The sequence below is a fragment of the Aspergillus alliaceus genome, assembly GCF_009176365.1.
Source record: "Aspergillus alliaceus strain CBS 536.65 unplaced genomic scaffold BDW43scaffold_59, whole genome shotgun sequence".
Taxonomy (NCBI): Eukaryota; Fungi; Ascomycota; class Eurotiomycetes; order Eurotiales; family Aspergillaceae; genus Aspergillus; species Aspergillus alliaceus.
Genome location: NW_022474742.1, coordinates 178693 through 204336, shown reverse-complemented (window position 1 = coordinate 204336; position 25644 = coordinate 178693). Strand labels below are relative to the sequence as shown.

At 46.7% G+C, this 25644-nt stretch overlaps 9 protein-coding genes across 9 annotated transcripts; 4 read left to right on the top strand and 5 right to left on the bottom strand.

The window, feature by feature from the left end:
- Positions 1 to 1029: 1029 nt before the first annotated feature.
- BDW43DRAFT_303578 (uncharacterized protein) lies at positions 1030 to 3462 on the bottom strand (the record flags this gene model as incomplete). The annotated part of the gene is made up of 6 exons (XM_032045443.1): positions 1030 to 1468; positions 1502 to 1541; positions 1698 to 1938; positions 2013 to 3216; positions 3272 to 3326; positions 3375 to 3462. The coding sequence occupies 6 exons, from the start codon at positions 3460 to 3462 to the stop codon at positions 1030 to 1032; spliced, it is 2067 nt and encodes a 688-aa protein (XP_031895725.1).
- Positions 3463 to 3754: 292 nt separating this feature from the next.
- On the bottom strand, positions 3755 to 5469 carry BDW43DRAFT_315524 (Aldehyde/histidinol dehydrogenase; the record flags this gene model as incomplete). Its single annotated transcript, XM_032048093.1, has 6 exons — positions 3755 to 4336; positions 4367 to 4650; positions 4692 to 4822; positions 4885 to 5080; positions 5138 to 5264; positions 5365 to 5469. 6 exons carry the CDS (start codon positions 5467 to 5469, stop codon positions 3755 to 3757), a joined length of 1425 nt encoding a protein of 474 aa, XP_031895724.1.
- Positions 5470 to 5811: 342 nt separating this feature from the next.
- Positions 5812 to 6341, top strand: BDW43DRAFT_315523 (cytochrome b5-like heme/steroid binding domain-containing protein; the record flags this gene model as incomplete). Its single annotated transcript, XM_032048092.1, has 3 exons — positions 5812 to 5924; positions 5989 to 6115; positions 6168 to 6341. The coding sequence occupies 3 exons, from the start codon at positions 5812 to 5814 to the stop codon at positions 6339 to 6341; spliced, it is 414 nt and encodes a 137-aa protein (XP_031895723.1).
- A 418-nt stretch (positions 6342 to 6759) lies between these two features.
- On the top strand, positions 6760 to 7509 carry BDW43DRAFT_315522 (chaperonin 10-like protein; the record flags this gene model as incomplete). The annotated part of the gene is made up of 1 exon (XM_032048091.1): positions 6760 to 7509. The coding sequence occupies one exon, from the start codon at positions 6760 to 6762 to the stop codon at positions 7507 to 7509; it is 750 nt and encodes a 249-aa protein (XP_031895722.1).
- Positions 7510 to 8301: 792 nt separating this feature from the next.
- BDW43DRAFT_322531 (uncharacterized protein) lies at positions 8302 to 10459 on the bottom strand (the record flags this gene model as incomplete). Its single annotated transcript, XM_032049575.1, has 9 exons — positions 8302 to 8507; positions 8552 to 8662; positions 8705 to 8730; positions 8762 to 8939; positions 9012 to 9050; positions 9102 to 9452; positions 9515 to 9810; positions 9867 to 9991; positions 10440 to 10459. 9 exons carry the CDS (start codon positions 10457 to 10459, stop codon positions 8379 to 8381), a joined length of 1275 nt encoding a protein of 424 aa, XP_031895721.1. The 3' UTR covers positions 8302 to 8378.
- A 1422-nt stretch (positions 10460 to 11881) lies between these two features.
- On the top strand, positions 11882 to 13670 carry BDW43DRAFT_315520 (cytochrome P450; the record flags this gene model as incomplete). The annotated part of the gene is made up of 4 exons (XM_032048090.1): positions 11882 to 12154; positions 12219 to 12852; positions 12919 to 13238; positions 13293 to 13670. 4 exons carry the CDS (start codon positions 11882 to 11884, stop codon positions 13668 to 13670), a joined length of 1605 nt encoding a protein of 534 aa, XP_031895720.1.
- A 3887-nt stretch (positions 13671 to 17557) lies between these two features.
- On the bottom strand, positions 17558 to 18592 carry BDW43DRAFT_315519 (uncharacterized protein; the record flags this gene model as incomplete). Its single annotated transcript, XM_032048089.1, has 2 exons — positions 17558 to 18068; positions 18345 to 18592. The coding sequence occupies 2 exons, from the start codon at positions 18590 to 18592 to the stop codon at positions 17558 to 17560; spliced, it is 759 nt and encodes a 252-aa protein (XP_031895719.1).
- Positions 18593 to 22313: 3721 nt separating this feature from the next.
- On the bottom strand, positions 22314 to 23233 carry BDW43DRAFT_315518 (uncharacterized protein; the record flags this gene model as incomplete). The annotated part of the gene is made up of 3 exons (XM_032048088.1): positions 22314 to 22477; positions 22546 to 22735; positions 22802 to 23233. The coding sequence occupies 3 exons, from the start codon at positions 23231 to 23233 to the stop codon at positions 22314 to 22316; spliced, it is 786 nt and encodes a 261-aa protein (XP_031895718.1).
- Positions 23234 to 23734: 501 nt separating this feature from the next.
- Positions 23735 to 24956, top strand: BDW43DRAFT_315517 (zinc-dependent alcohol dehydrogenase; the record flags this gene model as incomplete). Its single annotated transcript, XM_032048087.1, has 3 exons — positions 23735 to 23785; positions 23858 to 24310; positions 24381 to 24956. 3 exons carry the CDS (start codon positions 23735 to 23737, stop codon positions 24954 to 24956), a joined length of 1080 nt encoding a protein of 359 aa, XP_031895717.1.
- Between the last annotated feature and the right edge of the window lie 688 nt (positions 24957 to 25644).

Below are 25644 nucleotides of genomic sequence, written 5' to 3'. Positions count from 1 at the left end.
TTGCTATGTTTTATGTTCCTAACGTGCTCGCTACGGACCAACGTCGTTTTGTGTTCATTTGCGTCTTCCTCGAGACTGGTGTTTTACTTCTTGCAGCATCATACTGGTACATGGCAGAAGGATCGAAAGAGCTAGCAGAGAAACTACTCAAGGTGAGTCCCTTGTGCCTTACCGAGTAGTCCTTGGCCACAATACAGACTAAACGCTTTGCACAGGGAAGAGGGGCATGCGTTTTTATATTTTCTGTCGCCGGGTGGTATCTGTTATTCTCAATTCTTCTTGTGACTGTCGATTTCCCGGTCACGTTGCCAGTCGGGATCTTAGCACCAGGTTTAAAGAGATGTCAACTCGAAGAAAAGAGAAACAGGAAGCCTGTGAGGCTTTGAGCATAGGCTGAATATTGACAAAAACCTACAATGAATTAGGAAGGCTCAGTTTAAGCACAATATGGATTTGGTATGATGCGAATGGGATAGGGGACTTTGGATATTATTGCTTTTGTTAATCAATATCGGCCAATAGTGCGACCAATTATCTGGAATCTGATTGTTCTTGTAGCTCCATAAGTATGTTCTATCCCACTTTGGAGGTTCAATAGCAGCGTGATCCTTTCTCACTTTATTGGGGCTTTCACCTCAGCAACAGTCTATTCTGAATCTGCTTAACTGGGATAAACTGAGCGCAATATTTGTCTTCATTGTTAGCTGAGGGTTGATTCTGGTAGTTACTGGGTTTTCAAAAATCGTAACCATCGAAGAGGATAGCCAGCGTATCCCACAAACGAGTGGTCACCGCCGCCACAACATCATAGTGAACACGATTACGCGGTGGCAGCTTGTGAGACTGACGTATCGACGGAAGCAGAGAAAACCAACCACCAAGCAAAGCTGAAGAGCCTGTAGCTATGGTTATGGCGAAGGATGGATAGCAGGAATCGACGGGAGGTTCATATCAACAGGGAGGTCAATAGTCATCTATTCTGTTAGGGACGTGTAGGACCTAAGTCTAGTGCTATGGCCGAGATGAACCTCATGATCGTAATGTTCTTTGTGTACTGTAGCGAGCTTCTAGTAAATCTGCATAGGCCGTCAAAGATTGCCCGATCAAGTTCACCAGTTCCCAAACGCTATCGCAGTCATACAGTGCAGCCCATAATCTCACGGTCACCGCACTCAGCATAGTCCTCTTTTGAAAGATACCATGAAGGTTTTGCGTGCAGTCAGTTTCAATGATTAACTGAGCCACGAAGACCAAGACCTTCTCCTCAGCGGGCGTACGAGCTAGACTCAGGTGAGGTTGCGTGACTGCTTCGAGCCATTTAGCCAGAAGCACAGCACATTCTAATGAACAGAAAGCATGTTGGTTAGACCAATACACCACCTGGGTCTTGGCCACAAATTTCAGACCGAGCTGTACGGGGATACTCAGTGCGTGAGCACAATGCAAGGCAGCTCGAGTAAGCTTCTCACTACGTCTCACTGATACATTCCCGTCCAGCTACTTCGCAATCAAACCGGGACTCCACGTACTGAGAGATCGAGCTGGCCCAAGATCCATATTAAGTCGTATATATGCCAAGCGTAGCAAAGCTGTTGATGTAAAAGACAGGGGACCGTGGGGACTCAACGGGTCAATGGATCTTTCCAAGTCCCGTTCCCAGCAGCCGGACCAGTTTTTGAGTGCTCGTTCGAACATACCGATCTCGGAAAATACTAGGTCACCGCGTTCTCGATGACGTGAAAATTGCGTGTGACGGAAGAGCCAGATGCGCTGGATAATGGCATGGATGAGTCCAAAGCCACCAAGAGATGAGAATGGAGCCGGTTGTTCGTGCCCAGACGTTGAGTGATACTCGAAGAGTAGCTCCAGAGATTCTTGAAACTTTGCCGGAGCCTCCTCCGACTTAGTTGTCTTTTTCCGCGCTTGCTCGCTGTCTGCCTTCCATTCCCGTTCCGAGCACGGCAGTTCAATATCAAGGTCGCCAGAGAGCATCATCGCGGAAGATCAAACACGATTGTGTGGATGTTGAAAAGGCAAAATGCCACGAGCTTTGTGCGCTTCATCATTTCTGATCGGATCCAAGCCCGCCAGCTGGGCGGCTGACAACTCTCGGTGTCGCCCATTGCACTCTCTCGGAGCAGTGAATCAACGATACTCCGCATTGACATCGCCTCATATGCATCGGGCTCGCGATTGAACCACGTTGCTAGGGCAATGAGAACAATAAAAGCTTGTATCAATTCAAGGTCCTTGGCACTGTCCTTTCCTTGAGAAGTTGATATTTCGTTACCTCCCTGAACACCGGGGGCTTGAGACTTTCTCCATGAAGTCAAAGTCTCAGTGAGCCCAGCCTGTCTCTGTTGGCGCATCTGCTCCAGGGCGACCGCCTTCGCCGCACTAAACAGATCCGTACTCATTTCTGGCTCTCGGGAATATCGGGCACCAAGGGCAAAAACTCCTAGGAGTGGACCCGGGCTGAGTTTGTCTAAGGAGAGGGTCGACGCGTGGAGAAATGGGTAATGCTCATGGAAACCTCTGAAATACGAGATTACAAGCCGAGAAAGAGTATGTCGAGATGGAAGGACAAACTCATCAGGCACAATATCTCCCAGTTGAATCAGTTCTTGCTCTAGGTGAGCTCGGCATTCGGTAGTTACGATGAACTGGCTATTTCCGCTCGCGCTACGGGGTGGAGCAAGGGTTGGTGAGTCGTCCTCTGGCTGTAGAGATGGAAGGCACGAGCTAAACGGCGACATCGCGGTGTCATCTGGAGTAATTTCCTGGAAGCCACCTCCAAACAACAACTGAGCAGATATGTTCGGCCTCACATAGGACGGTTCATGTACGGCATAATCCGGACTAAATGTTGGCATCGGCTGATATGAAGGAGAAAAGGGATTGCTCGGGATGACCACACTATCCATGAAAGACGTGAAATCATCTGTAGAAAAGTCCCAAGACGTCTGCAGATCTGACAAATCTGACACGGTCCACGGTTGGACGCGCGGCAAATCGGATGTCGCGTTCTCAGCAAAGTTACCGACAAGCTGATTGCCCCCTCGAGGTTGGTCTGGAATGAGACCATCAATGTCGCTCGCGCCCGCAGTTGCTAGAGCTCTGGCTAATGAGTTAGGTGAATAGGGCGCCTCCTGAGGTCCTGGCGCCGGAACAACACCCGCACGGTGGGTCAGTCGATTATGACGAGCAAGAAGATCCCTGGCCCCCTATCAGCCTAAATAATACCTCATCTCACATTTGATCGGGATCGTACTTCCGAGTAAAAGCCTTGACGCATATTGCACACTGAAAAGGTCTCTCTTTGGTGTCTTCGGGAATTAGCCAACTGATGAAGATCGAAGGGTGTTGAAACTGACGAGAGCGTTCATGTCGCTGGAGATGCTCCAGTCGAGCAAAGTCTTTCCCACAGCGTTCACAATGGTGGAGTTTATTGCTTTGTCTCATGATGCTATGCTCGGATGGGCGTGTTAAGAAATGCTTGGACACGTTCGTGGATCATGAGGGGAAGAAACGGGAGAAAGGCGGGCCTACAGCTGGAGAAGCGGGGACTTCTAAGCTGAAGTGGAACCAGGTATATGATTGATATCACAAGCGTAATATAGTGGAGTCCAGCGTTTGTCCTCTCTCTTCACCTTTCGGCTAGCTAGAAAAACGTGGGCCCAGAGTTCCTACTCCACAACCCCGATTTGGAGAGATATCTAATCTGCTTCCCCACCCTGACTCTCGATCCATGGATCTATGCCTGCGTATTCCTAATTGTAATCGGCTTAAAAATTTGATGATCCTCATCCATACCATACTTGCTCCCTTCTCGCCCATACCTACTCTCCTTGATACCCCCGAAGGGGTTTCGCACGCACTGATACGACCTGTGTTGACACCTAACATCCTGCACTGCACGCGACGCGCCACGCAGCACCCGTCCCACGTTTCGACAGAAAAAGTACCCGGCAAGTCCGAATTTAGTGACGTTGGCAAGCTGGACTGCCTCTTCCTCAGTCTTGAACGTAACTATTGGGGCTAAAGGCCCAAAGGTCTCCTGGCTGGCGACTTTCTTATCGCGAGTTACACCCGAGACCACAGTAGGTGCATAGAAGAATCCGGGCCGATCTGGTCGGAAGCCTCCAGTCTCCACACACCCGTTTTGCAACAGCATCTTGTACATGCTCCTCCTCTTAGCTGACCGCGTGGCAATAACCAATGGACCCTGAGTCGTCGCGGCCTCAATACCTAGCCCCATTTGCAGCTGCTCCACGCCAGTACCAGCGCAGCCGTAAACTTCGGGGCAATTCCTTCTTGGACCATAAGTCGGTTGGCACTAGATCATTCATATTAATATTGTACACACAGGGCTTTGCCGGAATCGTCCCTTCATAGAGACAGCACGCTCAACATACCGAACACAAGCTTGCCCCGTACATCGAAATTTACAGATCATAGCCCCCTCGACCGCAAGCTCAATGTCCGCATCGTTGAATACAATGAATGGTGCGTTTCCTCCGAGCTCCAGGCTCTCCCCCTTGGGCGTCTTTGCAGCCAACTCTGCAAGCATTTTACCGACGCCAGTGGAGCCAGTGAAGCGAGCTTTGCGACTTTGGGGTTTTGTGCCCACTCCAAAGATGCCGAACGGTCCTTTGTCGGACAAACTTGAATACTATTGCCATGAATCCCACTGTCGATGGCCAATTTGACTAGCGCAAAGCAAGTATGTGGCGTTTCGGATGGCGGCTTAACCACTACGGAGCAGCCTGTGGCTAACGCAGGACCCGCCTTTCTCGTCATCATGGCGGCAGGGAAGTTCCATCTGTAAATTCTTGAATGTCAGAAAGTGGGATATCCAGGTAGCAGGAAAGGTAGAGCACGTACAGGGTAATAAAGCCGCAAACGCCGACTGGCTCCGTGAATGTCATCATAATTGTATCCTCTTGACTAGAAGGAATGGTATCGCCATAAGTGCGCGATGCTTCTTCCGAAAACCAATGGTTGAAACTTGATGCATAGTGAATTTTGGCCTTGGATTCTGCAAATGTCTTTCCATTATCATAACAAAGAATGGTTGCCACTGTATCACACTTAGTCCCCCTAATTCATTATGTGTTGGTCGGGAAGCTTCACTTACGGTCATCAGCATTGTGCTCAATAGCATCATACCAAGTTCGTAGAAGCTGTTGTCGAGGACTGGTGGTGCTTTTGTAAAAGAATATTTGTGCCTTGGCCGCACTATCGATTGCTCCCTTGAAATCGGCCTGATCTACATTCGAGACAGTGCTCAATTGGTGCCCGTTGAAGGTTCTAGGTTAGCAGGCCTTGACTGCACGAGTCGCATTTACTGAGGAGCAGACTTACCAAGTACTGGAATTGTCTGGACTTTTCAATCCAAACCGCGTCAATAAAAGCATCACAAGTAAATAGGGAAGGGTCGCGAAGCGTCAAAGTTAGTCTACTTGCCATCGAGGACTTTGAATGTACTCGCCGACTCGGACCAGTTGGAGGGGCCCATTTTGATAGATGGGTCTATCGACTGCTGTGTCTGTTACCATTGAAGCACGAGTAGCCACTGTATCGAGTCTCCCACAAATCTTTACGTACCTGGTGTGATGGTTGCGACATGGGGTATTGGAAACTGTGTTCCACACCAACGGGGCTCCGATTTGGGGTCGCCCGGATACCCCACTACATGTATGTCGTGGACCCTGGAAATGTCTAACTACGGACCAATAATACGTCCATCCCTGTACTTACATTCTAAATTATCGGGTTGGCACCTTATACCTTGGTTATATTCACGACATCATGTCACGCACATTTACCATCGAGGAAGTCTCTGGACACAGCACGACCGACAACCTATATCTGATTGTCGACAGGAAGGCCTATGACGTTACAGGTTTTCAACATGAGCACCCGTAGGTGGTACACAACTGTTCTATTTTGAGCGAGGCCCTTGAAAGTATGTTCTAACAAATATAGGGGCGGAGACGAGTTTCTGCTCGATCAAGGAAGACAAGATGTGACTGAGCTTTTCGAAGATGCTGGCCATAGCGATGAAGTAAGGAAGATCCTAGAGACAATCCAGATTGGTACTGTTGATGGCGAGGTATTATTTCCTATCGAGCTCTATTTGACTCTCGTATTGACTCCAATATCAGAGCAATTCTGCTGCCGCCCTGTCTGATGAAATGCCACGGAAACAGGATGGGGGGTTGACATTGACCTGTACTCTCACTGTCTTGTGTGCCATGATAGCTTATGTTTTGTTTTTAACGTGTCTTGGTAATATTGGCCGAAAGAAACGTGGTATCTGGGTCTTTATTGCCTTTTGAAATATGTTGCTATTCAAGTTGCCGATTCTTTTTATTAGGGGCGTTTCCGAATATATTAGCGGATTCATATGATCTCGCCAAAACGTAAAATGTGCCTCTTGTCCATACTGACTTCCAGGAAAATCTTTGGATCATTTCGTTTTTGAATAATATACGAACTTGGATGATAAGTCGTGATGGATATTGGCTGCGTTCTACCCCCAAGAAACATCTCCAATTCCCCCACATCAGCAGTCTCGCCCCCCTCATAGTTCCACGTCCCTCCAACTGGCATAAATATGGCATTATAAATTACTATGCAACGCCATGCATTCAGGCCACCATTGCTCTCATTAATAGATGTTTTTATTTTATGTGTCCTTTCAATCTATAAGCTGGACGTTATCTGCCACAGTCAATCCATCGCAAGCATCACACCATGCGCGCCCAAGTCCTCAAAGCGTTTAATACACCATATGTGTTGAAAACATTACTGAAGCTAGCTGAGCCTACAGGACAGGATATATTGGTCAATGTCAAGGCTGCCTCGTACTGCCACACCGATGCTGTCTTTGCCTCGGGTGCCATGTGGCAAGACTTACCTCGTGTTGGGTCCCACGAATTCGCGGGCGAAATTGTTGCCATGGGACCCGATGTCCCTCCTGAACTGGGCCTCAAGGTGGGCGCGGGAGTCGGTGTTCCGGGCCGCGCGTTCCATCCGTGTGGCTCATGCTACCAATGCAACAACAATGACGGAGATCCTGATAAATACGGCGTGTATTGCACCAAGGCGGGCAATTTAGGCCTGTCAAGAGACGGTGGCTTCCAAGAATTCTGCATTACGGACTCGCGACAGGTCGCCCCCATACCCTCCAACATGACTGCAGTGGAAACGGCTCCTTTGATGTGCGCCGGCCTGACCATCTGGAGCCCGAATATTTCTATAGAGGACTTAAAAGCCGTGTTTTCTACCAATGTCACGGGTCTTATTTATATTATCCAAGCTGTGTTGCCGGTCTTCTTAAAACGTGAAAATACTGGACGCGGTGATATTATTAATATCGGAAGCATTGCAGGGCGTGAAGCGTATCCCAGTGGAAGTGTATACTGTACCAGCAAGGCTGTATCCCGGGCCTTTACGGATATATTGCATCGCGAATTAATTGTAACTCGAATCCGTATAATATAGATTGATCTCGGCCTAGTCGAAAAGGAATTTTCTTTGGCAAGGTTTAATGGAGACAGAAACAAGGCAGCTAGTATTTACACGTATATAGAAACTTATTTCTATTACATCTTATTCCTACAACTAACTCTTGCAGGGGCTGGGCTATAAGACATTAATACCAAATATTTTATAAAATCTTTTTAAAGTGCAGTTATCAATTGACTAACTGTTCTTTCAGATAATATTACCGAAATCATTATATTTTTAGTAAATAGACCAGATATTCGCTGACAGTCTAATCTATCTAAATAACCAGGCAAGTTTAGCTGTTAAATAAAATTCACTCCGCGGTATCCTATCTAGCTCAATTTCAGGGTGGTACAACAGCAGTTTATCGCAAAACATAATGGTATAAGCGAGCTCTGGATTATGCCTATAGAAATCATCAAAATTTCTGTCCAGAAGGATTCAAGCGGTCTTCTTCTGAAATATAACCAATAGACTTTCTGGCATAGAAAGTCCTCTCAGTGGTCTACTAGTTAGTCAGTTTCCCGTAAGTTTGAATCTAAAAGCGTCTCCCTGGAGGGAAGATGAAGAATACACTCCAGCGTTACTCGATTTATGTCTCCGCTGGAAATACATATTCTGTTTTAAACCTCATGACATCAACAATACAGAATGGTGCAATAAAAGCCGGTGTAACACTAAAAATATTTATCCTCTTATATTGAAATCAATAAAACCCAAGACCCAAATAAGTAGTAGAGGCACTTGTTGAGCCAGTGTGAAGAAATGGAATGGTGGATGGCATATCTTGATCCTAAGAGAGCCTTTGACCTTGGTCCGCACACTGGTTCATTCAACAGACTTGGACTCTCTCATGGTGTTCACTATATTCCCAGCCAAGGACATCTCCGAGACATTCGGGCCAAACATCCCGAGGCTTTCTCGTCATGCGAGTCATCGGGAGTCTCATCCCCGAACAGTCGAGCGATTTCCTCGAGACTGAGGCCAGCAGTCTCGGGGGAATATTTATTCATCAGGAAACTCGAATCCAAGGAACAATGATGAAGACCAGTAAATATTGCCAACCTACCTGGTCGAAAGAGGTAGGAGCTGCTTGAGTGTAGATGAGAGTCATGATGAAAAAACCCGACACGCTGATACCGACCACCTAGGCTCAAATCGAATTAGGGGAAATTTCGGTGCAGTAGACATATGATGGAGTATCCATATTACCACCTAAAAAGTAACAAAAAGGAAAAGAAAACACCCAATCCATTCCCAACTTTGCTCGAAGTTCCACCAAACACGGCGACCATCGCGGAAAAGCCTGACAGCGAAAGTGAGCAGCCAATTATGCCAATCACCATGATACGGATTCGGCCCCGTCTATCGAGCATCAGGCTATTCACGAAGTTCATGATTGCAGCCCAAGTATTATAGCAGGCCTATAGCAGCAGAGCAAGGGAGTTTTTGAGACCAAGGCGGTTGTAAAGTAGTATCTGGTAGTTGTTGATTACCAAAACACCTTTAGACTGCGCAATACATCTGGTGACAAGCTTGGTTAATTTGTCATCTCTGAATTTTGAGTAGCAGAATGCTCACCTCACAAAGAAAACCATAAGGAGTCTCCTTCGGGAGGATTTGCGTTTGAGCAAGCTTCTTAGTCCATGTCCCTGAGTTTCCTGGCGCTCGATGCTGACCAAAATGCAGATATGTCTCAGTTCCTGTTGTACGAAAATATCATTCACATCATCTTCCGTGTGATGGAATTTGCGCAAAATTGCAAAGGCAGCTTCCGTTCGGTCTTTAGTGCAAAGCCACCTAGGCGATTCAGGCATCCACAGAGAGCCGATCAGGAGAAGGAGGGGTGCGACCATCTGAAGGGCGAGACACAAGCGCCATTGAAGGGCTTCCTTGGTTGCAAAAAAGCAACCATAACCAGCCCACCCGGCCATTGCCTGACAAGAATCAGTATCGTTGAATTGTAAATAGTTCGAACATTCTTTTTTTTTGAACTTACATAGCCACACACCACAAGGAACCCATGTGAACCAACCATACGGCCACGGGCCTTGGGGAGCGATATTTCAGACTGATAGATCGGCACGGACACATCCATCATGCCGACACCCACCCCATTGATAAACTGGCCCGCCAGTATCATTGCAATATGAACGGAGCCGGTTTGGATCGCAGCAGAGATAATACAAATGAAAGCTATGATCTGGATGGATAGGCGACGGCCTAGGGCATCTAGCATTGATAGCACAATAAGACAGCCAATGATGCCTCCAACAGCAAACAGGCCATTGGTAGCTATCTCAAAATGAGCCTCTGTCTTCTCCGAAGGGAGTGAATCCTGAAATACTTACCGCCGATCGAACTACTTCTTTCACTAGCATCTGGGCCACTGGTGTTGAGACAGAAATAGTTTAGAAAGGATGGGAGACCAGGCACGGATCCAATGACGGCGGAATTGAAGCCATAGGTAAAGGACCTGAGAGCGACGAAGAAAGCGATTCAAAATTTGTAGTAATTTCCTACTACTTTCCCCATTGTATAAGGTGGTGCCAGATGGTGAAAATCTAGGTGTGTCTATATCTGGAGCAGTGATGGAAGTCTAAGGTTTGTAAAGCAAAAAGTGTGTCATTTGCAATTAATGCAAGCACAAGCAATCCCCTCTTGCATTTATGGAAATCATAAGGTTTTTTTGGCAACAGACAAAGCTAATTAAAGTTAAACTCAATTTGTGGGTACAAACTCCACCGCATGTCTGCACTAGAGTGGATTAACCTCCCGTCTCCTCATTCGCAGTGGGGAGGTTATGGGGAAGGATTACCTTAATCGCGGAAATTAATGGTTAACCGCAAGGCCGTAAGGCATAAAACTAATCCTATTTAGGCAAGGCAGTATATTAGGGTTTTAAGAGCAGCAAATAGCCCTACCCCACCGCTTTTCTAGGCATAACTAGACTTGTTAGGCCGCGGGTTAGGCCAGGTTTTTCAGGTTTTGCAACCTAGCCCGTTAGGTTTGGCCGGGTTAAGACTATATGCAAACCACCCACGGGTCAAAATATATATATAAACTACCCACGGGGGCCCACAGCTGTAGATGCTTTCTAAATAAGGCAATGATTTATATTCTTGATAGAATACAGTCTCTTAATACTGTAATATATTGATATTACTGTGGGTAAATAATATATTTACTATATTTTATCTCTTGGTAACCCGCAGGCTAACCCGTTGACCTGTGGGCCATCCAGGGAAGTAACCCGGCCCATGCCAGGTTATTGCATTGGACGCCCAGCCCATTTATGTGCAGCATCTAATCCGGTTATATAATAAGATATAAGATCCTTGTGATAGTATTGAAGAAACTGAGTAGGTGTCAGGGTGCAGGCTCGGGCAGGCAGACTAACAGAGCTAATACACAGGCAGGCTACTGGTCAGGCTATATACAGTCAGATAGACAAGATGTAGCTTGAGAAGCTATAACAGGATCGATCAGGTGGAAAGATAAACAGTCAGAATCACATGATAAAGCGGTGGGATCAGGCAGAATGAGCGTTATCTAGCTTTTTTCCAGTAATTCCTTTCACAAAATTTTGAATTATCTTATATAAAAGTTGAAGTCCACGCTTGCTTAGCTTATTTATATAATTTATAAGCTCTTTAGACTGTTGGTTATTGAGAACTTGCTGATTTTTATATTATATCTTCCTTGACTATTGATTTTCTCAGTAATGTCTTGATAAGATTAACCGGTGTATACTAAACTGTTTTGTAAGCCAGTGAGTATAAGTATTGTGCGGCAGGCAGTGATGTGCAGCAAGTGGTGACCCACGTTATATATTTGCTTAGCCTCACTATAACCGCCGCGGGCGGAGAAGCTTGACCCATTAACCTCCCCCGTTTGCTACTCTAGTCCGTACCTTTCTCGGGGCGAGGAGAAAGATGATGTATTGCGTGTGCCTTCAGCAGTTGTACGCAACCTCAATCGCGCGTCCGCAAACGGTCATTCATGACTTTGACGCCTACCGGACCTCAACTGTTGGGATTTCCTGGCCAAAAAAAAGCCCTGTTTTCGGGAAAATGCGGTTGTTTTTATGTATCACCTGGGCAGGTCTTGCATTTCTGTATTTCTCTGGTAGAAAAGCTTTTGGAGTGATTCATGAAGAGTAAAAGCCTTAATTACGGTTACAGCTACTTTCTAAGTACTATTCAAGTGCATATGTTATCTTCCTTTGTTAAATAATGTCAGACGAGCCGTGAGTATATTTATAAGACCTTAAATCCGGACAGGTAAATAACCAGGAGATCCCGAACTAGGTGACTTCTCGAAAGCCTACATTCCAAGCACGACGTCCTTGCTTCTTTGTCTTGCCATGTCTCTCTACCCGAGTGGATTGCCTCACTTGACACTGGCCAGCGGGCTAGATGTTCACCAGCTGATCCTATTTTTTGGTGCAGCGTCCGTTCTTCTCTTGCTCTTCAAGCTGGCGAATCAAACCGACATTCCCAAAATCAAGCATCTTCCTGAATTGCCAGGGGTTCCAGTCTTTGGAAGCTTGTTGCATTTGGGCAAACACCACGCCCGTAACTGCGCTAGATATGCCAAGACCTATGGTGATGTCTTCCAGGCGCGTCTTGGGAACAGGGTGAGTGCAGACTCCGTCATTATCATTGATGGCAACTGTCTCCATGTTCATTCATTCTATTTAGAGATTTATCTACGCCAACTCCTTTGAAGCAGTCAAGGAGTTATGGATTAAAAATCAGTCGGCTCTCATCTCTCGACCTACATTCTGGACGTTCCACGATATTGTCTCTGAGACTCAAGGTGTTTTCACCCTCGGAACCTCTCCCTGGAATGAGTCTGTGAAGAAGGCTCGGAAGGCCGCTGCCACCGCTCTCAATCGACAAGCCGTTCAAACATATCTGCCGTTTATTGATCTTGAGTCAATGACCAGCATCAACGAACTGTTCAGGAATCAGAAACTTGATGACGACATCGATCCCAATGGCTACTTTCAGCGGTTTTCGCTCAACATCAGTTTGACTCTTAATTATGGTATTCGACTAGACGGTACTATCCGTGATCACACTCTGAGTGAAGTCGTGACTGTCGAGCGAGAGCTGGGCAACATTCGTGGCATTGCTCATAACTGGCAGGACTATATTCCGCTTCTGAGACTCTGGCCCAGATACAAGAAGAACGCAATCAAGTTCCGCTCTCGTCGTGATGAGTATATTCTTTCGTTCTTCAACCAGCTGAAGGAGAGAATCGCCAAGGGGACCGACAACCCCTGTATCGCGGGAAATGTGCTCAAGGACCCGGAGGCCAAGCTTGGTGAAAGTAAGTTGTGGCACCTATTTATATTATCAAACGATTGGTTGGCTGACAGTATTTGTTCTTTCCCAGGGGAGCTGAAGTCAATCTGCCTGACTATGGTTGCTGCCGGCCTCGACACTCTTCCTGGAAATATCATGACTATCGCCTACTTCTCTTCGCCCCACGGCCAAGAGATCCAGGAGCGCTTACACAAGGAAATCATCGCTGCCTACCCCAACGAGGACCCGTGGCATGCAGTGTTGGTTGAAGAGAAATGCGAATACATGCGATCCTTTGTGAAGGAGGTCCTTCGATACTGGTCGACCCTGAACCTCTCCTTTAACAGACTGAGCACCAAAGATATTCAATATAAAGGTGCTACTATTCCCGCCGGTACTCCTTTCCTGTTGGTAAATACATAGGATTTTATTACCCTTGGGATAGCTACTGACTAGGGGGTGCAGAATATGTGGGCTGCAAACCACGACCCTGAACAGTTCAACAGCCCTATGAAATTCGCCCCAGATCGATTCATGGACATCAATGGGGCAGGCGCTGGAACCCAGCACTATGGATACGGTGCCGCTACGCGGATGTGTGCTGGAGCACACCTTGCTAATCGTGAGCTGTACGCGATTTTCAGTCGCTTGGTGCTCGCATTCCACATTCGGGGCACTAATGACCCAAAGATGAAGCCCAATTTAGATACCATTGATTGTAACTCCGTCCCGACGAGCATGGTTACCCAACCAAAGCCATTCAAGGTCCGATTTCAACCCAGAGATAATGCTCAATTGGAAGCATGGATTAAGGAGAGCCAGCAGAAAACTGCTTATTTATAAATAGTTCCGGGCCCTGGCCTCCGCTAAAGGGTGATACAATTTAGCAAGCTGAATGTATTCACGTTACCAATGCGCTTGCAACGGTTCTCGCATATTGGAGAAACTGACACGTCGAAGAATGTTCGGTCTTCAGATCATATTATGTTGTGTCGAAGCAATGGATTCTTCAATTAAAATCCATAATACTATAGATTCGTTTACTTTAAAGAGTTACCTGCTTTGGCTTTCTCAGAGTTTACGTCTTGGAAGTGTCTGGCTCTTGACGCCATTATTAGATAGGATAACAAGAAATGGGGGGCCCTAATAATCCCTTAGATATTTCTTAACTGAACCATCAAATGCTATTTAGTGCGTTTCTCCGCTTTCACTTCAAAAGTGGGAACATCCCCGCTCCTCATTGTATACATGCAGAAGAACCCTTAATTCGAGACCTCTGACACTGACGTAGACTAAGGGCTCTCACGGAAGTTGTTTACCAATATTTCTACGTACTACGAGATCAATTTTTGATAACTTTCACTGTTGCCAAGGCAAGGTGTCTCGAAGATTAAGTTATGAGCCCCATAATGGATCTCCATAGATATTTCTATTCTTAGTGTGTTATACCATAAATCAGGAAAAGCAATAGCTAGATCAACTGATATGTACGTGCCACAAATGGAGACTCAAAAGAGGGAGTGACACCTTGGGGCATGAAGATTGGCAGATCAACCGTGCCTGTCCATTCCATTATTAGATTGTTTGAAGCTTGGCAGGAGCCATTGATGGCTCCCAATCTTTTATGAGCATGTGGAAATCAATAAGCTCAATGCTCTCGGGATGCGTACGGATTGGCGATAAATGCGAGCTCCTCAGATCCCTACGACGCTTCTGGATTGGCCGTGTTGAGATGTATGTTTGCATGAGTAAATGAGGTTTGATTTGGCATCTCGTCAAACTCGGTATGTCTCGTAGCATAAATACTCTGGTTGGTTTGAAACGTGCTTTAATCCGCATATTTTCGATTCTCTTGGCTACTGACGCTTCAATAGCCATTGGGGCGGGTATCTCAGTGGATATTGTAATGGTTCCCAGTTTCTCCCCAGATAACACCGTTTGAATTTTGCGACATCTTCACTCTGAAGACTCTCATGCCAAGTCTCGGTTACAGTCGGAGACAGTGAACGGGAAAGACCTTAATTCTTTATTCTTAATATGACGCGGAATGGCATACATCCTTGGCATGATGTGAAACCAAGTGGGCTTTGATGTATTCCACTAGCGGTTGCATAAACCGCTCATTTGTTGCAGGGTCGATAAATTCTCGCCCGTAGGCTATAGAGGGCAGAAGCCAGCTGAATGCTTCGCCGGGTCTTGAGTGTTCCGGCAGGATTTGCTTAGGGAGTGTAAAGGTAAACGGAATTCTTTGTCTATATGAGGCGTCTAGGTATTGAATATGTCCCAGCATACTTTCGTCGGGCAGGTGTGTCACTTGAAGAAATTGTTCGACAATTAGCATCTTTCCTGTCAGTTTTATGGGCTCTCATTTTACCTTTTTTGTAATTTTCTACTCGTAGGGGTCATCGATATCGGGGTCCCCTCGATACATCCACGATTTAAAATGACCTATTCGTCAGTTAATATACTCAAGCTTATAAGGTATTTCGTACCTTCCAACGCCATCTGTAACCTGTCTATCGACCGACCTGAAACTGTATCCAGCATCTTCAGTAAAAACTCCAGTCAACATTAAGCTTCACGTTAGGAGTTGTAATGCCATGTTTTTCTTTCTCCAGCTCCTCTTTCATGAACCAAGGCTCCCACTTGAACACTTTGGGGATATTTGTATGCTCAAACGGCGCGTTGGTTTCTAAATATGCTAGTGCTGTAGCAAACTTGTCCATTGCGTACCGTTCTGGATTGTGTGTCCAAATCCATTTGGCCATCCCCATCAGACCACTCTCAGTCGTTCGCTTAATAGTTTTATCCGTACCTTGCCCAGTCCAGCAGATTTGAAGCTGTACGCAGCGTGTTGATCCTCGATCTTGTTGAAGGTGGCTAGGCCCGTACAACCTGCCGGAGACGCCGGAGGCACCCGAGCCAACTGAGGCGGACGAGGCAACCGAACTAGACAAGCCGGCCGAGACGGACGAGACAGTTGAGATAATCAATCTAAGATCTGAATCGATAGAGATATTGCAAGGTGGATCCCTAGGAAGGGAAGAGATGCCTGGGGAAGACCCTGATAGACAGTTATGGGGAGAATTGATATCCGCAATGCCGGAAGAATCAGAGATTCCTGCCTACACGGCAGTGACACCGCAGAAGATTGCCACATTCAGTATAGAGAAATTGGACCGGACAAGTGTGAGCAGCTGGAAGGCGCAGTATAAGATCTTTCTGGAGACACAAGGTTACTGGAAGATAGTAGGGCATATATATAACTGGTGAGAGAATATAGCAAGAGTTACAAGACTGATAGAGAATCCAGGATAGAAAATATCTGATATAACTGCCAAGCTCTATATTCTACAGAACCTGAAGTAGAAGAACATGGCCTCAGTACAGAGTCTAAGATTATCTGGAGATATATAGATATATCTGCTAAAGAAATATAAAAGGTCTTAAGTTAATATTACTAATATAATTAGAAAAATAATATATTGGCAAATAGATCTAAAGATGAGTCTTAAGAAAATAATACAATCATATAGATATAGAAGCAGCAGAATCTCCTTATATATTAAAGTGCAATAGACGCCTAGATACCAAATGAAACCCTAGGCAAAACAGAAAATCATAGAAAAGAAGATCACATTGCCATAAAATATGATAACCAATGAAGAAATGTCTTGGCATAAGAGCACAGCCAATCAGAGCGAAGGCTGTCACAGTGCGATCACAGCGTCATTTTGCGGGCAGCTCACGGGCGGTAGTTAACCCTTCCACTCAGTTCCTTCGTTACAGGGCAAGCAAGTCAGGAATCATACGAGAATCATAGATGTCATCAGAATGGTCAATATCTTCAAGAAGAGCCCAAAAGGCTCTATACTTGATCATCTTAAGACGTTTTATGAAACGTATCTTTATGTGATATTCCTGACTGACCGAATATCTGACATTTAGCAAGTTATGCACCACGTGATAGACTGGCTTAGGTTTAATTTAGCGAGAATTATGCTAATGTTGGATAGTAACAAGGTAGTCCGCATCGTATTCGCGCGGATTTGGATGCAGATAAAGGTAGCATCTCAGGTATCTGGTATCCGCGGATATGCCCTAGTCTATATATGGATAATATAGATATGCTGATATTAGCTAGCACAGTATAACAAAATTGCTAGGAATTAGAACAAGCTGCTGGTATAGCTATTGAGCAAGGTAAGTAACGGGTAATCCAGTTTAATATAAAAAAAAAAAAAGAAGCAGTTTCTTTATAGAGAAGAAAGATAATTGTCACAGGTAAGCCATGGAGGCCCCGATGACATGTTGCTATACTATATATACCGCGCCTAGGAGATCAATTCCGATCAGAGTTGATCATAGTGAATCTTTTTACCTAGTGGAAAGATCCTACGGACTGGATTATTAACTCAGGGATAATTAATCTATTACACTGCGCCCCCTCTCTGACCGCACAGGTCGGCCGCCTCCAAGTCTACACCCTTTCAGTATTTAGACCCCAGGCCTTCGTCTGTCCTCGGTCTAGAATCACTACTACTGCGATGCCTTATACTCCAACACATTCCTTAATGGGTGGCTGTAAATTTGCCATACTATTTCAGTTAATATGGGAGAGAGCCGTCGGTTATTCACAAAAGCAGCCTATATGTAGATTCGAGTTGTTGAAGCCCCCAAGGAGAGCCATAATGGATAGTCCAGCAGAAAACTACCCTGTTTGTCACCGACTAGATACAACGATGGCCATGGGAGCAGATATAGCAACCCGTGTAATGCGGGCACTTGCCTGGAATACCAGGGTAAACGCAGTGCGGATGGGAGCATCCGCGGGCTGTTTCAAAGACCTTGGCTACATCATTTTCCGACACGCCTTTCTCTGCCGAGAGATTTTCGTAAAGCTCCAAGGACTTCATTCGTTCGTCCAGCTCTTTGCTAAGATTGTCCCCGACGTAAGCCAATATCGGACCATTAGGCTCTTGGATGGTGTAGCCTCCGTTCGCAGTCTCGAGATCGACGTCTGGGTGGGAGGCAGTAAATTCTTGGAGATCGTTTTCCGTGTCGAGGACCGTAGCGCCCTTAGGTAGAGGGGAGTTATAGCGAGTGGTGGCTGCATAGGTCGTAGCGACTATGCTGATAAGAAACAGCTTGCGAAGGACGACAGCGGAACACATTTTCAAGAGAGAAGACAAGACGTTCAAGAAGAACTTAACGGGCGGCCGTTTGGTTTCTATCTTCTTCCTAATACCCAAGAAAAACGATGAGTGATATACTGGCTTGATTCAGGGAGACATAGGCAACTTAAATAGCCGTCCTGTTCAATTATGATTCTCACTCCTATAAGCTGACACAGAGAACGAACTAAAGTGCTTCAGATTTATCCTTTGCCTCATCACACCACGTCCGGTTACGCACCCCACAGCCTCGTAAGCATGGGCGTAATCCCTGTCCCTAGGATTACCAAAATTCCTTCTTCGGATGATTGGTGTGCGTTTGTCCCTCACCTAAACCGCATACTCATCCGTCAGCTTCTCGCCCGCGGCAATCTTTGCTTCCAGCTCGGCGTTTCTGCGGTCGATCTCCTCACACATTTCGTCCGATGCCACGGCGACAACCGTACCATCAGGATCTTTCGCGTAGTGGCCGTTATTCTCGGGATAGAAAATCGCAGACGGGTTCGCCTCTTGGATTTTAGCGGCTTCGTCAAGGGTGGTGAAGACGCGGACACCCTCGGGGACTGGGTCCTTGTAGCGAGTGGTAGACATTTTTGGACCCTTCTCACAGTGGAGGCAGAAGTTGTGGGAGAAGTGAGTGGCAGGCAATGGGAGAAGGGGCGGGGAATATCAATCCTTCGATGCCATTTATAATACAGTGTTGCACCTCCGAACGTGACGTGATGTATTGTAAGCCCAACAGCCTTCTGATTGGCTATGTCTTAGGTATGGTGGCCTGGGCCTTTGATAAGATTCTTTGATCGTCACCCAACAAGGGAGCTTAAACCCGATTGGAGTGACGATCCCATTCAAAGAAGACCTTGAATTCACCTTGTGTCCTTCTCTTATGTAAGCACAGAACTCGCGCAGACCACAACTTTCCGTGCCTCCCAGCTCTTACACTGCTCTTTGCACCCTGAATAGCTAGTTAACCGCCAATAAACTAGGCTGTCGCTACCGGGGGGGGGTTTTGTTGTGAAAACATTTAGCGATACGCTTATGTATATTTGAACTTGGAATTACACTAGCAAAGCACGGTTTGATAGCACTTTGACTACAGAGAACCGTATGTGATGACGATCCTCTCCCTTTTTCGGTGTTCTATGGCTATACGCTACATCTGACATTCGCACACAGCATGCTATGTTGCATTGCCAAGAAAATGCTTTCTCTCCGCTCTAGGCCGTGCGACCACTGCCGGTTTCGAGGATGGCTGGCCCTAATGTCCAAGCGTCCCGGCTGTTATTGGCCGACACCCATACCTCTTACTAGCTGCCTCAAAGTCTGACTGATATTTCCTACGTCACGCAGCAGCGCGGCGCATTGGCAGCCGCACAGACATCGCGGAACGTAACGGAGGTATCGCTTACTGTAGGCCTGTGTTTAGAGGGACGTCACATCAGCCTACCCTGGAGACCAACCATTGGTCTCTAGCTTGGACGGGGAGAGGGGTAATTGTATTGGCGGTCTTGTAAGGAGTGGAAGCTTGTGTTGACAGTCTGTCATACAGATATTGGAACACTCTTAGGTTTATTGTAGTTTCACGCCTTCGCCAGTGATAGCATAGCTGAGCCATGACAGCATCCCGGTCAAAGGTTAACGTGTATTGCCCTTTATCAGGTGGTGCAGGGCCGGCAGTGTTGAATATATTGGCGGAGCGGGGATACTATAAAATAAGGACAACGTAGCTATGCTTTCAGCACCAAGGTTGGGGGCATCGAGACAAGAAAGTCGAACTATAACTAATCGGCGCAGTCAAATGCCCATGATCTACGGTCACGTTGAAATAATCGTTTTGCTCTCTCTTGAAGACGAAGAGATAAAAACTACTCCTCTTCCCATACTCCAACTGAATCGTTGTGTAACCACAAGAGTATTGGCTTTTTTCAAAACTTAGAATGGCTTGTTGGCCTGCTAATACTTGGCCGTGCAAATAGTGAGGCGATGGCTCAATGCCTGCAAGATCTCGCTTGATTTCATATGCTGCAGTATTTATCAACACCTAAACAATGATAGTATCGGCCAATACTCAGACTTCTCTTATTTTTACAAGTGTAGTTACGTCTAGGAGTACTGCACCACGGGGCCTAGTCATTCAGTCCAGTAAAGTCGGCAGCGGTCCCTTGAACCATATTTGTTCTTGGGAATGACGCTAGAAATTTAATATTTTACTCGGGACACTACCTCTTTAGAACAAGGAAATGAATTAAGTCTCTCTCTCAATATGGTAATTTCCCCCGTGTGGAGACGAAACAATGCCTTGTGTTTCGTGCGAAATCGGGCTTTGCAGCGACCATAGTAGCCTCAAAGCAAGGCTCCGCTCAAAGACACGGCAAGTAACAGCTGTTGCTTCTACACGATTGGCTACCTGTATAAAACCATCAAATCCGCACATATGTTGGCCACATCCATTCTGCAAACAAGCAATTAAGCACGAGCCCATCATGTATCACGGCTAGCACCAAGGAATATCTTACGTTGCCGCAAGCAATACCACGTTAGCATGCGGTACGATTTGTGCAGGACACCTATCCAAGAGTAATCCCAGATTTGACACTGCCTCGTTGTCAGACAATCCACCAAACAGACGTTGACTAGCCCTGAGTCATGTGTGTCCTTAAGAAGCTGGACATTTGTCCAAACCTTCCATGCTGTCAGATTTCCAGACTTATGCAACCTCAGTGTTACAATCCGGAATGGGAAATATCAGCCCGCCTACCAGAGCTGTCTTCCGAAGTGATTATAGCGACTGTGGCCCATCGAATTATTCAAAGCATGCCCCCGATCAACATCCACGTTTCCGACAATTGTGTCTAGTTAACCTTGATCCGTTATGGGTAGATAGACTCTTGAGAATCTTCTTGCCGGATTCGCCTTCCTTGCCTCTCACCAATGTCCAAAATATTCAAAGTCATCAAATAACGGAAATTATCACACATCCCCCTTAGTCTCAACCACACCGAATACTCATCGCAACTGCCAGATATCAGCAACATCCTTGAGTAACAGAACTAGGCATTATGCCAGCATCCAAGAGCACAAGACATTGTGCAGAACAGACCATGGCAATGTGATTCGGTCGGGTCTTGAGAAACAGCTCATATAAATCGGAAAGAGATACTGGGAAAAGGGTTAAAATCAATGCTAGGTATAGATAGCATTGATGCCTCTTCAAGCATTCTCTACTGGGCCGAAAAACTCTGTTGCCATATCACCCCTGTTAAACCGTCGGTCCGAATTAAATCTTCAGTATTCTTCTTTTCGTTAGCCTTTCCAAATCCATGCATAGATGAGGGATACAAATATGATCTTTCTGGTTCGGAACATATAACCTGTTGTCGATGTAGAGGTCGCTCCACCTGGTGGGACAACCCTTGGGAGACCCGATGACTGGAATGAGCAACGCGGTATATAAATGGCTTTCATTTCATATGCTTCCATTATCATACCCTATAGTTAAAGGACGACAAACCGACCACCGGACCGTCTATTCACGTCCTTTTAATTACCGTGTATCGAAGACAGCAGGATCAAGTATGGCATTCAGAGGAAAGGAAGAATTCAATACCATCAACTCTTTCTTTATCGGGACCAAAGGTTCCAACCTGCCTGACTTCCGGGCTAGCATTAATGTTAGCCCGGATAAGCTACTAAAACCCTCACTGTATTACATGCCCCGGTACACTGGATGTACGAAAATAGCCTAAGCCTATTTTTGATTGTTTTTTGTCAACACGGTGCTTCTTGCTGTCGAAAAATACCGACGGCCAGCGTGATTGGTAAAGAAAACGTCGAGGGGGTGGCGGTGAGTCCATCGATTATACTCCACTTAACCAGTATCCTAACACTTGGAACAGAGGCAAAGAACATCCCATTGGACCGGGGAGCGGGGGGCGCATTTCGGCTGCTTCTTTATAGTCTACCAAGGAGAAGTGACCAGACAGGAGATACCCGGAGCGTAGGCTTCTGATACAGTTCCTGAACACACTAGCTTCCTAGAAGAGGCTGAGAGGGAACGAGCGAGAAGGCCTAAAAAACCACAAAATGCGCATATGTTTTGTGTACCTTTCACAAATGCTAAAGTCCAATCATGAGAGAGGACTCAAGACATGGATAAGCCAAATAATTCATTATACTGCTTACAAGTTCCTAGGCGTAAGCCTCTCACAACATAACTTAACACAATTCCTTATACAGCTGTATGACAGTTAGAGGGAGGCTGTCAACCATTTAGAGCCCCGACTTCGACTCTGAGCACGCAGTCTGTGTTAGGCTAGGCGCCTTCCCTGTATAGAGACCAATCTTCCTGCTGTGCATACCTCGTCATATTCTCCGCCATGGTCAAGGCTAACTTCGGATTGCATCCATGAACGTCGATCGGTCGCTTCTCGTAGGCCTCCTTGGAGAGACTTTCGAATTGAGCTTGCACGCTGACCTCTTTGCCTCTGAGTTAGTATTATTCCCACAAGAGGATAGCTTCTAATGTAGGTCTCCGGTCGACTCACCTTTCTTCCATATCCCCAGCTGATCCATCGGGGAGATAAATTCACTTACCAGGGACACCGTCTTGGCGTGGAATCTGGCCGGATCCTCCATAATCTTCAGCACGAGACGACCAAGGTCTCTGACCCAGGTGAAGGGCATTTTTGTGCCTGGGTTCACAGGGTAGATCAGGCAGTACCGGCCCGGGGATGTCTGTCCTTGTAGGCAAGGACCAATGCACATTCTCAATTAGCGGGGCGTAGTAGCGCGACGACAAACCTTCTGGAGCCCGTAGACGGTAGGCAGGTGGAGATAGTTCTGGTAGAAAGCCGACAGCCATACCTCTGTGTATAAAATGCGATATAGAGGAAGACTTGATGTAGTCTGTGATTTCAGCTTTACTGTTGAAGTGGTACATATGGTGATAGTGAACTGGCCGTTTGCGAGGATCCGGAGGCTGCTCCAGATGAATACCACCAGCGTCTCCAGAGCGGCGGTAAGGACAACTTCTGCAATAGCCCGGCCCTGTTGATATTCGCGATCGGCGTCCTGAGTGACGCAGAAATTGGTGATAGCGAAGATGAAATTGCATCCCGCCACTACCTGTCTCAAAGAGTTTCCGTCATTGAAATCGGCGGTTTCTAGCACAGCGCCTCTCAGCTTGAGTGCTTGAGCTTTAGGGCTATCAGGGTTTCGCGTCACCGCTCGCATAATGATGATTTTCCTTTATGCTGCTTCAAAAGTCGACCAGCAATGGCTCCTCCCAGCAAATATGAGCTGCATAGACGCACTTTCAATGATAGAAGCCCCAAATACCAAGACTTTGGATATCCTCTCGAAGGATTGGCGGATGGAGTAAAACGGTGTGTAAATTAGCCGACAGAGAGAGACAGGAGGGAAAAGACGTCTGGCAAATTCATTGCTGTGAGTTAATACAATCGAACCCAGTGGAAGCCGCGACTAAACACATTTCGTGGGGTTATAATACATGTTGGGGTAACAAAACATTAATTCAACTTAGCTCCACTATTTTCTTCTCCAAGGCTTGACCCGCCCGTGTCCGTCTATAGAATATTTATGAGGCGGCGTAAAACCACAAAATTGGCCGGATATTCCATTTGGGGTCCTCGTACTTTTTCCGTTTCCATTTCTATTAATCCCACACATGGATATTTCGGCGTATTATCTCGATCATCACCCCCGCTAAGCATCATGTCGTCATCCGACATACCCACCAAGATGCGGGCCCTACGTCTCGTCAAGGTAAGACCAGAAAAAAGGTATCCCCTCACTAAGGAACTAACTGCTAACAGCCATCCCTGGAATGGGTAACAGTACAATACAAACTACAAACTTGAGAATGACGTGCCGGTCCCTGAACCCGGGATTGGAGAAGTGCTGGTGCGTGTACACGCGTCCGGCTTCTGTCACACGGACTATCAGGTGTACCAGGGGGTATATTCGACGAAGCTGCCCATGTCGCCGTCCCACGAGCCGGCGGGCATGATTGCAGCTCTGGGACCAAGGGTACCATCGGAATGGCAGGTTGGGCAGCGCGTTGGGGTAATAAACTTCCGAAGCCCGTGCGGCGACTGCAACGGTTGCCGGTGGCAAAAGCAAAAGTCGGCGGCAAGTCGGCTCGATGCGCGCTACTGTGATAATAAGACCATGTCCGGGATCACAGTAGATGGTGGGCTCGCCGAGTACATGGTCACTGAGGTCGCGTGTCTGGTGCATCTACCCGATAGATTGCCATTTGAGCAGGCAGCCCCTTTGATGTGCGCTGGGGTGAGTGTTGGATGTCCTGTGGAGCTCTGGTGGGCATAAGGGGGACCAGATACTGACCCACAAATGATAGGCTACGGTTTGGAATGCGATCCGTGGGGCCAATCTGAACGATGGGGATTCGATTGCGATCATTGGCATCGGCGGGCTGGGCGTGTTGGGCATACAGTTTGCCAAAGCGCTCGGGTATCGGACCGTAGCCATTGACAACCGTGACATTAGCCTCCAGCTTGCGGCCAAAGCCACGTTGAAACCCGACCTCATTGTATCCTATAATGACCCGGATGCCACAGCGAAAATCGCAGAATTTTCTGGTGGTGTTGGCTTGAAGGCTGTGGTGGTCTGTACCGATAATGTCTCCGCCAGTAATTGGAGCATTACGCTGTTGCAACCCCACGGTACCTGTGTGGTACTTGGGCTTCCCGATAATGGCTATCTCTTCGACTCGTTTGCTTTGGTATTCCGAGAGATCGTCGTGAAAGGCTCCCTCCATGCTCCGCGAGACGCAGTGGAGGAAATGATGGAGGTGGTGGAGAAGCACAACATCATGAGTCACTTGACGACAGTCCATTTGGATGATGCAGAGATGTTGCCCGAACGAGTAGCGGCCCATGACTTTCAGGGACGGTTAGTGGTTCTGATCGATTAAACAAGGGTTTGGTCGGGTAACAAGCTTGACCATCATGAGCCTTGTACTTCCTACAGTGTGATTTACCATGGAGTGGGGATAGTTTCCATTGTTATATACATAGATGACAAATGCTGCAAGCGCTTAGGCAAGCAGATTTGCTTTCACTGGTTGTGTCGTCTATGATGCTACTATCAATATGCTCCTGGCTAAGACTGGCAACATATGCTGACTCCAAGGGCAGTGGATGACAAAGATAGCGCGAGCGCATAATGATATTCTTGATCGCACTAGTGGCGACGTGGACGGCTCCATTTCCATATCAAAATAAAATCCTCTTTAGTCCAACCAATAGTGTAAACACACAATGAAGAGAGAAGCGTAAATATTTTCGGAGATATATCATGAACATAATATTCCGATTTTGACTACTGCTGCTCAATCTAGTAGTAGCAAAAAATTGTCCGGCAGAGCAGAGGCCCCTATCATTCACGGCATTAGCTGGGTCGTTCAAAGAATTTGGCGTACCCTGGCAGTGTCTCTAGCCAGCCATCGGCAAACCCACCGAGGTTCAGCGTGGGCATACCAATGTGTTGGCATTTCTCTTCACAGGGGACACCCCTGGAAAATATGCAGCCTTGCGCTTGAAAAGAACAGAGGTGGGATTGTATTGAAGTCGGAGGTCAATCTTTGGGGGACGGTGTGTCGT